Source organism: Mya arenaria, chromosome 15, assembly GCF_026914265.1.
Source record: "Mya arenaria isolate MELC-2E11 chromosome 15, ASM2691426v1".
Classification (NCBI taxonomy): domain Eukaryota; kingdom Metazoa; phylum Mollusca; class Bivalvia; order Myida; family Myidae; genus Mya; species Mya arenaria.
In genome coordinates this window covers 16547366-16564584 of record NC_069136.1, presented here as the reverse complement: position 1 = coordinate 16564584, position 17219 = coordinate 16547366, and the positions used below count along the sequence as shown (strand labels likewise).

At 34.5% G+C, this 17219-nt stretch overlaps 1 protein-coding gene across 1 annotated transcript in view; it reads left to right on the top strand.

Annotated features, from left to right (window-relative positions):
* The window catches only part of LOC128220731 (uncharacterized), a 46577-nt gene that overhangs the window by 20844 nt on the left and 8514 nt on the right, over window positions 1-17219 (top strand). Inside the window, exon 2 of the mRNA XM_052929234.1 lies at window positions 6643-6762. Within this exon, the coding sequence (XP_052785194.1) occupies window positions 6682-6762 (81 nt within the window). The 5' untranslated portion in view covers window positions 6643-6681. The remainder of the gene's footprint in view (window positions 1-6642; window positions 6763-17219) is intronic.

Genomic DNA, 17219 nt, shown 5'->3' with positions numbered 1-17219 from the left:
TCTTAACGACCACAGCAGTTGTATTGTTCTGAAGAAATTTAGAAATAATGGCTACATGCAGAAGCTCCATCATGTTGTTAAAGATGTACACAAACCCATGCATTTGTTACTACAAGCAAAACATTCAAAACAGGTTTCCAAACCGCCGACGGGTTTTGTAGAGTACAAAACTCGCTTGACCACTCTCTTATATTATGATATTAATACAAACTGAAGTATGACCACCAAGCATTGATCCCCTTTCCATAAGTGTTTCAGAGCGCGTTGATTTTTGCGATTCTCAATGTAGTCAGTTTAAGTCTTTACAGATTTTAGGTCGTACCTTTGGGACTCTTACGAGTGTGATTTAAAGCTACGATTTAATTAAACAGTAATATGCCAAATCACTATCGCCGTTGTACACAGTTGATATATCAATTGCATTAAAAGTGAAAGTACGAATTTAATAAACACCTGCAATTCACTTTATATTGTTCATTTTAAATACATAATTTTGAATTGTCTACATCAGGCATCTACTTGGATAAAAAAGGTTAGAAACAATTATATTTATCGAAATAATTCATGATTACTTTTAAATTTGATTACGATTGTATCTTCAAAGGACGTTAAAAACAGCATCAGTCGTGAAAAATTTACTGTTAAAACGCACTGATTTCTTGTTTAGGCTGGTTTCAAAATGTAATTGAAAAATATAAGACGGCATGTTGGTGTTAATATGTTTTGTAAATCGGGTTAGTATTGTTAATATTGGTAACCACAGTATTGCACACATGTTTTCGTAAAACGCAGTTTTATGGTATGACGAAATAAAGGGTAGCAAATGTTTGAAATATTGTAAACTAAGGTCAAAACGCTGGAACCATTCAGCAAATGTTGATATTTGCTCAAATATCGTCTTTGAATACCACAATTTTCATTAGCGTTGATTACAGTTCTAATCGGTTCGTTGTTGCGGGATTAATTGATTGACATTATCATTTGCTGTTATCAATGCATTGTTTAAATGTTAAAATATCCACCACTACTTGCCTAATGGTTAAGGAGTATGTTTTCTTTTGTGTTCTTGAGTAAACCGGCTTGGGTTCGCAGCCAACTTCAACCAAAATACTTTATTACTTACTATTAGTGTATTTTCGTCTGCAATGATGTAGTAGAATAAAATTAAAACTTTCAGCTAGAAATATTAAATTTATTTTCTTTGTAATTCTAAGATCTGTTTTTGAATGTTTTTTTTGAATATCTTTTAAGGATATGGAATATCTTTTAAGGATAAAGAATTGCAATCTATAAAGCATCTTCTTTTATCAATTCCCTTTCGTGCAACAACGTTTTCATAATAACCAAAATTGTTTTGCTCAAAAATTAATAATGTTTTTAACCTTTGAAGTGGTTGTAAATCAGTATGATTTAAACCACTCTTGAATGATTTCACATCATGTCATTTATGTAGCTGTATGATTATTTTTAAATGCTTCCATATACTGTAGATCTGTGGAATATCTTAAAGAACGATGCTCGCTCAACTTGTATAGGTTAAGTTTTATATGTGAAACATTATAGATTTGCTAGTATTTTCACGATACAATCCTTGGCCAACATGCCACACTGTGTGCTCCGTGAAATTTTGGCCAAGCAGTTCGAAAATATTTCACAGGACTGGTGAAAAAGCAGAAAGTAGCTTGGTCTTTTAAAGGCTGAGTCATATGTTCACATATCATCTGTCAAAAATGTTATTTAGAAATTAACATCACTTACTTGTTTGTTAACATCGGTTTTGAGCCGTGGTGACCCATGTGAGAACCCTGTTGAAATCAAGTGAGTCATCGCCCTGAAAGCTCGCTTAAGCTAAAACATGGTTAAAATAAAATAAAAATGAAAATAAATACATAAATATGTTGTCGAATATTCGTTGAGGTGTCAAACGAAATTACATATGTATTAGAAAATTCCCTTATATTGCAGTCCTCATGGGCTGGCATCGGTTTTACAACGCAAAACCTTCATGTCTTTGCTCTTTGAGCTCACCGACGTAGTAAATTTCACTAAAGTTATGTGTTTAATTGTTCAGCGGTGGAATATTATTTCTACCTAACATAATTATACGTATGTCATTATGTTTTAATTTCATTTAAGCTCCGTTGGTGAGAGCATCTGTGAAATCTTAGATGAAATTAATAAGAGTTATATTACTGCTTCGTTTAACTCGATTTATAACAAAAAGTATATTATAAGACTTAAACTACAGTACTGCGCGAAAAAAGCATATTGCATACGACGTTTACTACAGCATTGCGCGAAATGAAGAATAACATAAGTAAGGTCTACGCAGGGTTTTAAATGAATTACAAAAGTTCTATATTTAAAGACATTAAAGGAAGCTCAAAAAAAAGAGAAGGGGAACGCATTACGACTGTGAACGCTGTTAAAGATTAAGAGCACGATGTGCCGATTGTGTTTAGGACCCTGTTCAAGTTAACAACGTGTTAAACGAGATTGTTGTTATAATTTAATTGTGAAATATTTCATTATGTGCTCACCTAATTAGAAATACACAAGTATAGGTGGTGTATTGTAGCAGAAAACGTAAGAATTAAAACAGATCACATGTGTATCAATTATAACGAATTCTGAAATTACCAACGACGGTGCTAACATCGTTGTTCGTTTTAAAGATACACTCTTACTCCCAATTAAGATGCACCACAATTAACACGATTAGAATTCTAATTAACCAAAAAGGATGACAAAATATCGAATTCGATGGTTCTTATGAAGGATACACGATATTTCTGCCTTATGAGACGGTAGTTGGTCACTGTAGATATTTAAGGATCAAGCAGTCATTTACTAATTATGCGTTTTGAGTTATTAAATACACGGTAACAATCTTGTTATCAGTAACTAATATCTTCCATACATGCATTACATAGTAAGACGTTAAAGATATATCACTCAAAACTTATGTTTGCTATACATATGTACGTATTGATTGTAAATACGAGTGTCATTTTAACAAAGTTCTATAGAATCTACCCTATTTCGATAAATTATGCTCAAAATGCGTATTTAGTTACTGGAAATTGTGTTTGTTATATAGAAATAAATAATATATAAACGCACACTGAGTACAAATATTAAACGAATCTTAACACCTTAAAACAAAAGCCATGTTCTTTTACAGACCATTTAGATCACTGTCTGTATTAATAAATCGGAATGAGGAAATGTTTCCGGACTTTACTAGATGCTTAATGAACCTGAGTTTCTCCGCTCAGTTACTGCGTATTGTCTTCTACTAATTCCTTGTAAAATAAACTAAGATATATAGTTTCGTTAAAAGCACTACTGGGACAAGCTTTGTAACTAAAACCTTAAAGATGAACTCTTACTCCCAAAAAGGATTTACCACAATTGATAAAATGATTTTGATATACCAAAGGGATGAATAAATGTCGAAAACAATGGTTTTGATGCAGGATACCGAGTTTAATTAAAAGAAAGGCGCAAAAAACATGGTATTTCTACCTTATGAAAATAAAGTAGATCACAGTAAATCTTTAAGCACTCACCAATCATTTAATATTTTTGCGTTTTCAGCGATTAAATACACGGTTACAATGTTGTTATCAGTTATTAACATTTCCATAAATGCATTATTTAGTAAGTAGTAAAAGGTGTATCACTCAAACTTTATGTTTGTTATAAATGAGTATGTATTGATTTTGAATAAGAGTGTCACCCGTTTATAGGCACAAGATGCGAAACAAACAAAATATGCAATAAAACACAATCAATATTTATTGTTAACGCACAATAAATATTCTGGCAAAACATTCCGCCAAATACATTTATCCGCGATACGGCCGTATTCCACTCTCTGCTGGCATTACGTCATAACAAGTAGTGCGTCATTTCAATGATATTTATTACATAGTAACGTGTCCTTAAAATGATTTAAACCAGTGGTGTTTATAGTCAAAGGTTTATCATGGACTTTTGCAGGTTTTGATTTCATGGGGCTTGCGTCTTGTGAAAACTGAAGAAAAAAACTACACCAGTTAGTTACAGCCTTTCGGATCAATACGCAATACTGTAAACCCTTCCTTATTGTGCTTGGCGTGTTTCTAGTTTTTGTTTCTAGTGTTAGTCTTGTTTCTTCTCAAAACCATACTAAACAAAAGGCCTGACCGACGTAACACCTTTTAGGGGATTTCCAAAAACAAAACGAGGTCAGATTGTATTGCAATTGGCTTGAACTTATCTAAGATTTGAAAACATTTGATTCACAAATGTTTTTGAAAATTACCTTTCTATCCTGGGTATACTTTTCTAGATAGTTGTGAAATAGATATTCTTAATAGGGAGTGTCTACTACAGTATCTGACACACCTCGTGCACGTCTGCATCAACCACCCTAAATGTATGGATGTTACGAGTTGCTCTTCACACAGACACCCATTATTATCAAAGACACCTTGTTTTGTTTTTTATTCTTAAAATGGTTCATAACAAACGATCGCACATCATAGCCTTATTTCTGGTTAATCGGCAGCCATTGTAAAATCAATCATAGCTTAAATGGAAGACATGAGCACACAGATGCTCGACAAACGTTTCTCTGTTTGTAGAAGGGTTCTCAAGTACAGCTGTCCATGCATAAAAACAGTATCAAGTTTTAAAGTCGGGTTTGAGTCGGCTTTGAGTCCCTTTGATAAAACCTTAGTTTTATTCAGCTGTCTGAACAAGAAACGTAATGCTGAACTAGTGTTTGAACATAACAAAATAATGATTAGATCCTGAACGGATCGTCTGCTTTAATGACTTAACAGAGCATTCACGCTAGTCCAAGCTTCTTTTGTACTCTCATGCACTTAGTATTAAGAGGTGTCTAAGAGTCACTTAAGAGCTTAGCATATTTTGAACGAGTTGAAGATCATGTGGATGTTTTGAGTAGATTAAACCCGGACTTTGTTTATGGAGAAAAAAAATATTTGCTAAAATAATGCATATGAGGAAGAAACATACTGGTATAGTGTCGGTTTGGTAGATGCACATTAAAAATGGATTAGTATCACATAACACCATTAGAGGGACATTCTCACGTCTCAAAATGTTATTCCATTGTGTTCCATATCAAATATAACACAAAGGCCTGTTTTTGTAATAGTTGACATTGAAAGCTTTTAAATAATTAATATCTGAAAATATGACTGCAAATTTCTAATCAAGCTTTTCAAGTTACTCCCTCACAAAGTTTACGACAAGTTTAATTGTGTGTTGTTGTTTTTTAAATAAATCTAAATATAGTAAACCGTCTCCGTGGCCTAGTGGTTAAGGCATCCGCCTACGGAGCGGGAGGTCGAAGGTTCGAGTCTCATACGGGGCTTGTTCTGACATGGCCGGTTGCCGACTCAGCAGCTAGTTAAATCGAGGGGTACCGATTGCCTTCCTGCCAGGCGCCTGGCATTTGGGATAGGAATCGGGGTAAAGATGTTCACGAATGTAGGTGTCTCATAAGCCCAACGGGCTGGCCCTTAACTAAGAGGGTAGACACTATAATAAACAAACACTTTATAGTTATTTCATTGTTTATATTGAACATGCATACACCATTAACTGGCAAATAGTTATTTTAACAAATACATGTCAAATAACAGCCTCAACTTATTCAAATTTCTATAGCATTATTAACACTGGCAAACTCGGTCATATTTTTGATTGTTAGAAACAAGAATTCTTATTGGAACTGGTAAAGGCAACTAACCATTGTTTCAATCATTATTTCATATATAACACACAGAATGAAAATGTCATTTTCAGACCCCATAAACGCTATTGAGTTCCTTTAAACCATGTTTTGGTAATCATTGCCATTCCAGGAACTCCGAAGCCAATGGTAACATTCTCACTTGTCACAGAGGACTTGTAGTAAACCTAATTTAATAAAGAAAAAGGTCAATTTAATTGTGCCAAATCGTAAAGATGAACAAAAGGAGACAATTTTGTCATTTTAATTTAATTGGACGCTAATTTAGTCCGGATAAAGTCTTGTTGACGTTTTCGGCATAGCATGTACACCTACTTTTGAGAATATAAATACATTAACCTTAGCTTAATGCGTAATGATTCCAATTACAAGGTGTCTGTGAGCAACGCACAAACACACAGGCCCGAGCATATACGATGTTTATGGTAAAGATCTTATTCTCTTGCGATTCTGTTGTTATTGCACAGTATAAACATGTTTGTGCCTTCCGATCTCCGCACATTGTACCTATGAATAGGATTATTCCTAAGGTTTAGTATAATATACCATTTTGCCAAAATTGATGCTTTCACCTTTGTGCAGTGTTTGTTAGCATGAGTTGCATTCGCGACTTATATCCAAATAATTGATTAGCGGTCGTCTATTTGCATTGGCTTCTGATTTCGCATGAGACGTGGTCCATCTGACTTATGATATATATGTTGATACAGAGGCCTCGAAATAAGGTGTATAGTTTGACAATAGTCACAGTTGTTTTTAAACAAACATTGACAACATTGTTTGTTTTAAATACAATACGGTTACCTGATTATGTGCAATGCAATTGAAACTACTACAGTAATACATTCCCCTTTTTTTATTTTACTTTCCAGAATTTGCCGGACAAAAAGAACTTCACCAACGTAGCAACCATGGTTACCAAATACTTTACGCTCCTTCTAGAATCCTGCTTAACTCTGCTAGTTTCTTCAACCGTCCTAAAAAAATACCAGGTAACAACATTTTAGTTATTACTCCTTTTAAAATATGTATTGGGTGGGGGTCCGTCAAACTCTTAGTATTGTTAAGGGGAAATAAAAAACAGGGCAATTTATGATCTCATGCTTTGAGCTTCATTAGCAAAACCATGTAAATAAGTCGAGCATCATTAAAATAATACACAAACTCATTAATATGTGAACACCGTTAAATTAATTAATTCAATATTTTCCACTATTTTTAACCGGTTGTAACGTTTTATTTGGATCTTGTATCGTCGACAAAATAGATCATTCAAGTTGGCATTGGGTTACGTATGAACATAGTGTAACGATTATTAAGTAGTAAGAAATCTATTTACTGATTAATACATTTGAGTCACATTTCGCGCTACTACAAAGGAAATGTAACAGTTCATTTTGGCAATCTACAGAAAATGGAGTGAGCGCAGCGAGGTCGCATGCCAAGAAAGCTCGCTGAAAAAAGCTGATAATTAATAATTTTACATGATTAAAAGAGTATATATTTGTCGCTGACTCATCTGATTTTACCTGCTTTAGCGCGTAATGGTTTCCCAGTTTATAATGTGTAAATTTAGTATGTTGAAGTCACGTGATTAGTACAAATACATATACCGACGCTATTTTTAAATTAACTGGGATTTCCGTGGTAGACAAAACCGTCAATTTCAAATAGTAAAATACGCAAGAGCTGCGAAAGATGCATTTATCGTAGCGATGTAATACATAAGTAAGTATTATTCAATGCGTTGTAGACAACAGTATCAAATTCATACCCGTTTTGGACATTATTCTTTATTTTCTTGCCATTGTTTCATCTGGTGTCTAGTCCATTTTAGGATTAATATATAATAATATTACTGACACTCCATGCAAACGCACCTGTCACATATATAAGAGAGGTTCAAGTTCTACAGGTTACTCGATGTAGGTGACTTCTAACTAGTCCAGAAAAAGGTAAAATACCATTTCAGGGCTTTGTCCCTGACATGTGTTCAATTCAGATTGTAATCATAGTTAATATGATAGAAACTAATTATTAGGCCAAATAAAAAATAGGTCTGTTTCAGGTTACCCAACCGACCCTATTTTTTCCCGCCGACCCTAACCTATTTTTCCCTGAAAAAAATGTGATTTGGGTACGAAAAGCATTTGTTACGAAATGTATGTACGTAAAGTTGACAATATTAGAGTTGGATTTCTGAATGTATTTACCGTACTTCACCTTAGAGTTCGGACACCTTAAAATAATTAATTTTTCGCTCTCCGAATTCATAGAAAATAACCATTTTTACATTTTATCTACATGTATGGTAAACCTGCCTTTTTTCTTCATGTCTGCATTTTACCACTTATTAATTTATCCGTAGTTATCAATGGTTATTACGCCTATAAGTGTAACTCCTTTATCAAGTTAATTAAAATCCCATTCAACACCATTTTATACATGCATTGAAATGAATAAACACCCTTTATCGGCTTCAGATCAATCAGTCACATTGTGTGACGTCACATAACTCTCAGTTATACCCACGAGGATCTCATGGAAAGCATGGATATTGCTATGCAGGATTATTGTTTCTGAGTGGTGTTCTCGATTGTTACTTAAGTATTGCTTTTCTAACTATTATTCATCACACTAAATAGTTACCTGTAGCAATGAATGTGTTGATTTGTATTGTTCTATTGATGTTAAAATGAGTATTACTGTACGATTATTGCTTCATAAAGTCTATATTAAAAGTGTGGTACACGTTGCAAAGTTTATTGGCGGATCGTTTTACAAACATGTCATGTCTGTGTTTTCTTAATCTCTTGATTGCCCTTGTTGTTTCTTTAATCCTCCATTAAATGTATCACACATCCTTTTCAACAGGCAACAAATCGTTTAGGATGGGTAGTAACTAACTAACTTATCACAGTAATGTATACGGTTAGGTAATCTAGCCAGGCATTGTAAAGATCATTGTCTGTGAGACTTAGTAACTGTAAAAGTTACAATCGATATCCTTTGGGTGTCCGAAAATTAGGTACCTAAATTAAATTATTTTTGAAAATAATAATGGATGTCCAAATTTTTAGATTGTCCGAACTCTAAGGAGAATTATGGGTAGTTTGTGCTTGTGTGGCAGGTATATTTCAATTCTTGAACTATATTTTCTTGTCAGATACAAATGTGTCAGATACTGACTTTCGGATTGATATGTCAGACTTAAGTGTACAATTTTGGCAATAAAACCTGCATGTTACTTGTTCTTCAAACCTGAACACCCAGGTCCTCTTGATAGCATTGAGGTTTCCTTAGCTGATGGCTTAAATGGTAAATTTGCTGTCCCACTCTTCATGTAATTATGTTACAGGGAGGTAAGCATTCTTTATAGGTTTATTGAAAGCAAAAGGGTGCATAAAAAAAGTAAAACCGTTTCTGGAAAGTCTTAAATAATAGCAGAGTGGTGTACCATAACTACGTTGAAATCCAACCATCATTGTCAAAGTATTTAACCAGACAAATAAAGAATGTTTCCTTTGAAGCATGGAACATGTTGTTACTTTCTGAGTCAACAGTTACTGAAATCAATATATCAAAAAAAATAAAATAATAATAATAATAAAAAAAATAATATTCCGACCTACCTGCCCTATTTTTTTTGTCAGCGTTACCTGAAACGCACCTATTTTTTATTTGGCCTTATGTGAGTGTTTTCTTGTAAACGCTGATAACATTATTCTTGAGAGGATCTTAAAGAGTATTTGTAATGGTTATTAGCTTCATGTCTCGAGTTTTTTGATTGCCTTCTTATCGCAAAAGCCCTCAATTGTAAAATTCTTAAGACAGCTACATAACATGAAGCAGACAATTAAATGCAATTTGATTTATAAGGATTATTCACAACACTTAAACTTATTATAAAAGGCCGTACTTGCTAAACTTAAATACTAATTATTTCAGACGGCACTCGAATATTCGTGTAATGCGCTATTAAGATATATTATAAAGATGGCTATTGAAAGAGATCCTTTGAAAGAGAAGAATCGATTTACCTGTTTTCTTTATTCCAAGAAATAATTCCTCTAATGGCATAAGACTAGACTTATTACCAGCAATAACGGTCAGTTGTTGTATGCGACTAAAATGTGTAACAAAATTCTCTATGAACATAAAGAAACCAGAAAATATTTTTAAAAAAAACAGTTTAATATTGAACGGTTTTATGTAGACAGAAAAAATAAACCTTTTTTAAAGACAATGTGTTCAAAGAAAAGGATTCAGTTATTATATATATATATAAATGTCATTAACGTGTCCACGCCTATAAGTATAACATACTAAATACACTAAGTATTAACCCTATATATAGCAGATAGAAAATAAAAAGTCGCAGTTCAGTCTTATTTGAATTTCTCTGATTTAAATCGGTCGTGTAACAATTGCGGAAATCATGGATAACATTTCTGTTATCAGTCCAGTGTGCTATCTTGAGATAGACCCATTGTTCTTCTTACCTTTTTCCACATTGGGTTCATGACGAGATTGCCAATGTACTAGTTGTACTATTTATTCAATTTATCCTTGTTGTTATGAATAATATATGATTTTTTTTCTCTGTTCTGATGGACATTCCGATTACATGTCAAAGTCCACTCACCCCCGACTAATTGTTTCCACGCAGTGTCCTCACATTCTGTTTATTTAAGAAAACTATGATAGCCATGGCGGTTCTTATCGACTACGTTTTTTTTCATATTGTTAAAAAAATATGACTTCGTCTGATATCTGTTTTTTAATATATAATTAGCTCGATTTTCTAATGATCTTAATCGATTGCCTTTAGAAGACCAGAGGCATATGGATCAGTTATATGTAAAGATCTAAATTAAATAATCTTAAATATGTATAAACGTTAAAGTTCCTCAACTTCCAGTTTATCTTAAATACTGGTTTAATAATTAAAAAACATTAATATAGCAAGATACTAAAGTTTGAGGAGTGATTCAAGATTGATGAAACAGTTGACTTATTGTAACAGATTCAAATATATATATATAAAGGAAAAACACTTCTATCGTTTGTTTTACAAAAAACGATGCTTTCGAAACCCTCTCCGGAGGCGGTTTCGTCGGTATGTTCTATCCAAAAACTAGCCCTCTTTGAAAAAAACGTGGCGGACAGTGATCAACCTCATGTGTCAATACACCATTTGGATAAATGAGGCATCTGTGGTATCACTGTTTCAAATCCGCCGAAACTCTTGAAACCAAAAGTGAAACTAGTTTGGTATCAACAAAAACAGTCAATGAAATAAGAATATCACTTATTTCACTTCAATACCACCATTTATCGGTAAAGTGATTTTAATGCGTGTGTTGTCAGATTGATAAGCTATATTTTTAAACACATTATAACACAATGAAAAAGTTAGCTTATTCGGTCTTGCCGCGAAAAAGAAACGGGACTCACTGGGATGACGACTTAATAATACAGCTGTTTAAGCTGTTCATTATTTTCCACTGTTTCATTGAAATCAAGTTTAAGTCACGCTGTGGGACGTGGCGGAGTCAAGCCATGATGCAGCCATATAGGGGTGGGCAGACCATAATACACTCCCAAGAAAAGTTGGTCAATGTACTGGACTATTCTATTTTTGAGTAAATGCAAGAGAAACCAAAAAACTGTGATAATGAAGATTTCTAATTTCAGCCACTTTGACCACGATGTGGCCTTTGAACAATGCATGGTATTTGATGACAGGTTTCATATCCAATGTGGGTTTCCTCAAGAGTATTATTACAATATTTCTTCCCGGAGATCCCCGTCGTCCACTTGAGATCGGACTTGACCAGTGAGCTTCTATCACTGACGCGAGAATAATTTCACCGTAAAAACGTCGGAATCAGAGAAATTATACTTGATTTATTAAATTTATAAACCCTGTGGACGGTTCATCTAACTATCGTAGGCTAATCATTTTGTCATATTAGGTCGGACATGTGCGCAGTGACACAGTTTTAAGTGCAATTATACATAACATATATAAAACATTTTTCGTCCAAATTACAAAATATTAAAATGAAGTAAATTCATTCAATTAGGTATCCTGTGGATGCCAATATACAGGAACCCCTTATCGAAAATTTAGAATGATAGAAGCATTACTGATTCTATTAAGGGTGTTATTTGGTTCCCAATGTATTTTATAGTGAAATGAAAATGGTCAGATTTTACGCCTTAGATTAATATAATTGTATCGTTTAATGAATACGACCCTCAGTGAGAGTGACGTCCAGTCAAAGTATAATGTTGTCTTTGCCTGTGTCACGTTATAAAAACCGCGTTTTAGAAGAAAACTGCGTTTCAATAAAACATAATGTAGGGACATTGTTTGCATAGATTTTGACGGTAACTTAACGGGTGTACCAGAGCCCTCTTAAGCAGCGTAAGGTTTATAACCTAGATATCTTAGTGAAACTGGGCCCTGACGTTTAAAATTCTTAATGCACTTGTGTAATCACGACTTTGTTAAAGCGTTTGTTTTTTAATTCACTAAGTGGCATAAGTTAAAAGTTACCAAGCCACGGGAAACCACGTTCCTCGCTTCTGACCACTTCTGAGTCCGAGTGCCGAGCGCAAGGCAAGAAAGAGGGAGCTGGTGCTACAATTGGTCGGCATTTACATGCGCAATGTTTTAGTACACGGATTTTTTTTCAGCATCACCTTCAAAGTGTGCGTTTGGGGAAGGGGGATGGAATGAATAATAACTATTACTCGTTCATAATGCAGATGCTTATTCATCGACAAACCGTTAATTAATCACACGATGATGGATAAAAAATATTTAGCAACATAATTATATCATTCTGAAAAAAAAGACAATTAAGTATTACTCTACCGAATGATGGCATTTTCAGCACAATTATCAGAAAGTTGTCAATATTCTGATCGGACAAGATTCTGAAATTCTATTCCAAACAAACATAATTCATGCGATTATGATAAAATGATGAATGTCTAGCAATAAATTGATTGGTTAATGTGCATGCGCGAGGAATGGTGGCAAAAAAAATTGAAGAGAGTGAAAATTTGGATATTTATAAGTGTAAATTCGTGATTTTATGTTTGTTTTGGATTAAAATGAATGGAAATGTAGTGGTGTAAATGATGTTTAAATGCCAAACCGAAAAGCAAAGAGGAACAGGGCGAAATCATCGCCAAATAAAAATCACCTCCGGACGCCTAGTAAGAGGCGGGAAAAGGATCATAGTAGCGGTCAGTGTTTTGACTTTGGTACAATGAACAATCAAATGTATGGAAGCAACCCCCAGTTCTCACCGGGTCCTTTTACCCAAGCAATGGACATGAATAGTGGACAATACACATGTTGGGCCCCAGGGGCTCAGGGGGGCACGCTTATGACCCCAATAACACCTGTTCAGACTTCTCCAGGTGCACAGGTAAACAACGACATGTTTACACGGATTATGAATCGGTTTGATATTATGGATAAGAAACTGGTGCAGCTTGACTCTATTCAATCATCAATTAACAATCTTACGGTAAAAGTTCAGTCAATGGAGTCACGGATCAGCGAAATAGAGTCAAAGGTCAAAGACATAGAACAGAGTCGCCAGTTTGATAGTTCCTCAATCGAGAAGATTGATCGACAACAAAAATAACTTGATTCTCTCATACAGAAAATGAAGTCGGTTGAGAGCCAGCAGACTAAGGAAAAACAAGAATTCAAGAATGAAATCCAAGATCTACGATGCCGCAGTATGAGGGACAATTTAATGTTTTATAACATTCCGGAGGACGCTGAGGAAAATTGCGAACGTAAAGTACTGTCATTTATTGACGAAAAACTCAAGATCCCTAACGCTGCCGAAATTGGGCTGCACCGTGCCCACAGGGCAAGGACGGCAAGGTTCGCCCACTAGTCGCAAAATTCGTGCTGTATCCCGATCGCGAGCGTGTTCGGCAGGCTGCTAAACAGTTAAAGGCAACGAACTTTGGGATCTCCGAACAGTATCCCCGGGAGGTAATGGAGAAACGCCGGAAGCTCATCCCGATCATGATTGATGCCCGGAATAAAGGCAAAGATGCGTTCATTCGAGTGGACAAGCTCTTCATAGACAAACAACTATATAAGGAGAGTGACTAGGGAGACAGTGAGAGTGTTCTCAAATTCTTGTCATGGAAGATTGAAGGTCTAAGTGCTGAAAAACGATCATCACCAGAGTTTGTTGATTTTATTTCTAAGTATGATGTTATATGCTTAAGCGAAACATGGACAAATTCTAGATCAAATATTGAATTAAGAAATTATAGTAAACCAATTCATTTATTTAGGAGATTTTAAAACCGCAGGGCAAAACGTCCGAGTGGTTGTTTCATCATTTATATCAAATATAATATAAGAAAGGGGGTATCTGTTGTTAGAAATACTATTGATTGCATAGTATGGCTAAAGTTCGATAAGTTGTTTTTTAATCTCAAGTCAAATATTTACATTTGTGCTACTTATATAAGCCCGGAAGCAAGCCCGGTACATGCCATTTATGATATTGATATATTTATGCAGTTAGAGCAAGATATTACATATTTCAGTCAATTTGGTAAACTTTTTATTAGAGGTGATACAAATAGTAGAGTAGGTCATAAAAGGGATTACATTGAGTTTGATCGTAGCCTTGACAGCGATGACGTAGATGAGATAGATTTTCCCACGCCTCGGCAATCACGTGATTTTACCTCCAATCGTTTTGCTTGATTTGTGTAAGGCTACAAATATACGTATTGTGAATGGTCGTCTGTTCAATGACCCCGGCAAGTTCACGTGCATGACACTTAACGGTCAGAGATTAGTGGATTATTTACTTACATCATTGGATAATTTTGATTCATTGTCGAGTTTTGAGGTTGGCGATTTTAATGTATTCTCAAATCATGCACCCGTGAAGTTCGCAGTGAAAATTAATACTTTAATACACACAAAGACGAAATATAGAAATACCTATTATAAATGAGATCCAAATTTCCAGAATGTTCTTGTTGATGATTTGTCAACTGATATACATTGCCTCGAGCGGGATTTAAACGTAGAAATCAATGGGACCTGCAATATTGATACATTGACGTCTATTTTTACAAATTATATTTGCAGTAAGGGTGATAAATATTTTTCTAAGAGGTCAAAGAGGCCCGCCCGTACTTATTTCATTGATGGTGATAAGAATAAAAAAGATTGGTATAATGAGAGTTGCAAACAAAAGTTATTAGTATATAAAGAATACAAATTTTATTAAGGCATCAGGTAACGAAGGGAGAGAGAGAGAGAGTTTTACAGGCCAAAAAAGATTATAAATACCAGTGTAGAAAGTCCAAATTATACGCTCACGCCGAGCGTAGTAAAAAATGAATGACATGCGTAGAAAATCACCTAGGGAGTTTTGGAAGATTTTTTAGGGTAAAGGCTACATGTCAAAAGGGTGACGATATTCCAAATGAAGATTTTAAGGTATACTTCGAAGGGTTGATGTCTGGTGCTCAGGGCCATGATGATGATTTCAGCTCTGAGTTTTTAGCAGATTTTGATAGGAACAATAATGGTAGTTCACCTACGTTTGATTGTCTTGATAGATTAATCAGTGAAGAAGAAATTATAAAGGCAATTAGTAAACTTGGTAATAATAAGGCATGTTCCATAGATAATGTTTTATACGAATATTTTAAAACCAGTGTTCCGGTTTTGCTCAAAGCCATTGCATTTGTTTTTCAACACTATCCTTTATAAGGGGACGTTTCCACAGTCATGGGCTAACGGGGCTATTATTCCCATATATAAGAAAGGAGATATTTCGGACCCTAACAATTACAGGGGAATTACACTGATCAGTTGCTTTGCAAAGTTGCTCACCGGTATATTAAATGAGAGGCTTAAGAAATGGGCGATGGAGTACGATGTTCTCACGGATGCACAATTTGGTTTTAAGAACAATTGTAGTTCAGTAGATCCCATATTTATATTACAATCATTGATCCAAAGACAGTTAAACTCTAAAAAGAAGTTGTATTGTTGTTTTGTGGACTTTAAAAAGGCGTATGACAGTATAAGTAGGAGCAGGCTATGGTATAAACTAATTGAATCAGGCGTCGATGGTAAATTACTGGCCCTCTTACGCTCAATGTACGAGGAAGTGAAGCTTTGTATTAAACATGTTGGGACATTGTCTTATTTCTGTGATAGTAATGTCGGATTATTTCAAGGGGAAATAACTTCCCGATTTGTTTCTCTCTGTTTTTAAATGATATAGAGTTACATATGCAACAAGGAACTTTTGCCGGGATCTCTCTGAAATGAATATCGTTCTGTTGTTGTTTGAAGACGATGCTGTGTTAATGTCAGAGTCGAAAGAAGGCCGTCAGACGTCATTAGATAACTTACAAACATACTGTGATCGCTGGAATCTCACTGTAAATGTTGAAAAACTAAAATTGTTGTATTTAGAAAAGGCGGTAGATTGTCACAAAATGTTGAATTGAAATATAAAGGTGTTGTTGTAGAAATCGTTAATTCCTTCAATTATCTTGGTGTTGTTTTTTCATCTGGTGGCTCATTTGCTCAAACAGCTAAAACTTTAGCTGGCAAAGCTATAAGGTCTATGAATAGTTTATTTGCGGTTATAAAAGATACACTCGCCCCTGTCCATATTCTTTTTAATCTGTTTGATGCATATGTTATGTCTATACTTAATTATGGATCTGAAGTATGGGGATTTGGTAAGCATGAATGTTTGGAAAGAGTGCAAAAAAAGGTTTTGTAAATGGATCCTCAAAGTGAAAAGGTCGACAAATACTCTTTCGCTATATAGCGAGCTGGGCCGGTTCCCATTGTATATTGAAATATACATGCGATGCATTAAATACTTTGTTAAATTGTTTACATGCAAATCTAAGAATTGTATTTTAAGAACTATCATTTTAAAGGAAGTGAGTGAAGTAGAACTAAATCCTGTTGTCATAAATTGGGCCTCGAATGTTCGAGATGTATTACAACGCTCAGGTTTTAATGAAGTCTGGTTATTCCCCGAATCAGTGAATATGTCTGCATTTGTACCTCTGCTTAGAAATAGATTACGAGATAATTATATTTCAGAATGGAGAGTGGGTATGGATGGCTGTAGTTCATTAAATATATATAAAGAATTTAAATGTAATTACCAAGTTTCTTATTATATTTCTTTATTAGACAATATCAAATACAGAGAAGTGCTTGCACAATTACGGCTATCTTCCCATAGGTTAACTATTGAAATGGGCCGACATAATGGTATTGCAAGACATGATAGAAAATGTACCTATTGCAACCTTAACGATATAGAAGACGAGTACCATTTCGTTTTAAGATGTCCACTATATGCTGATATTCGTAGAAGGTATTTGCCAAATTACTATT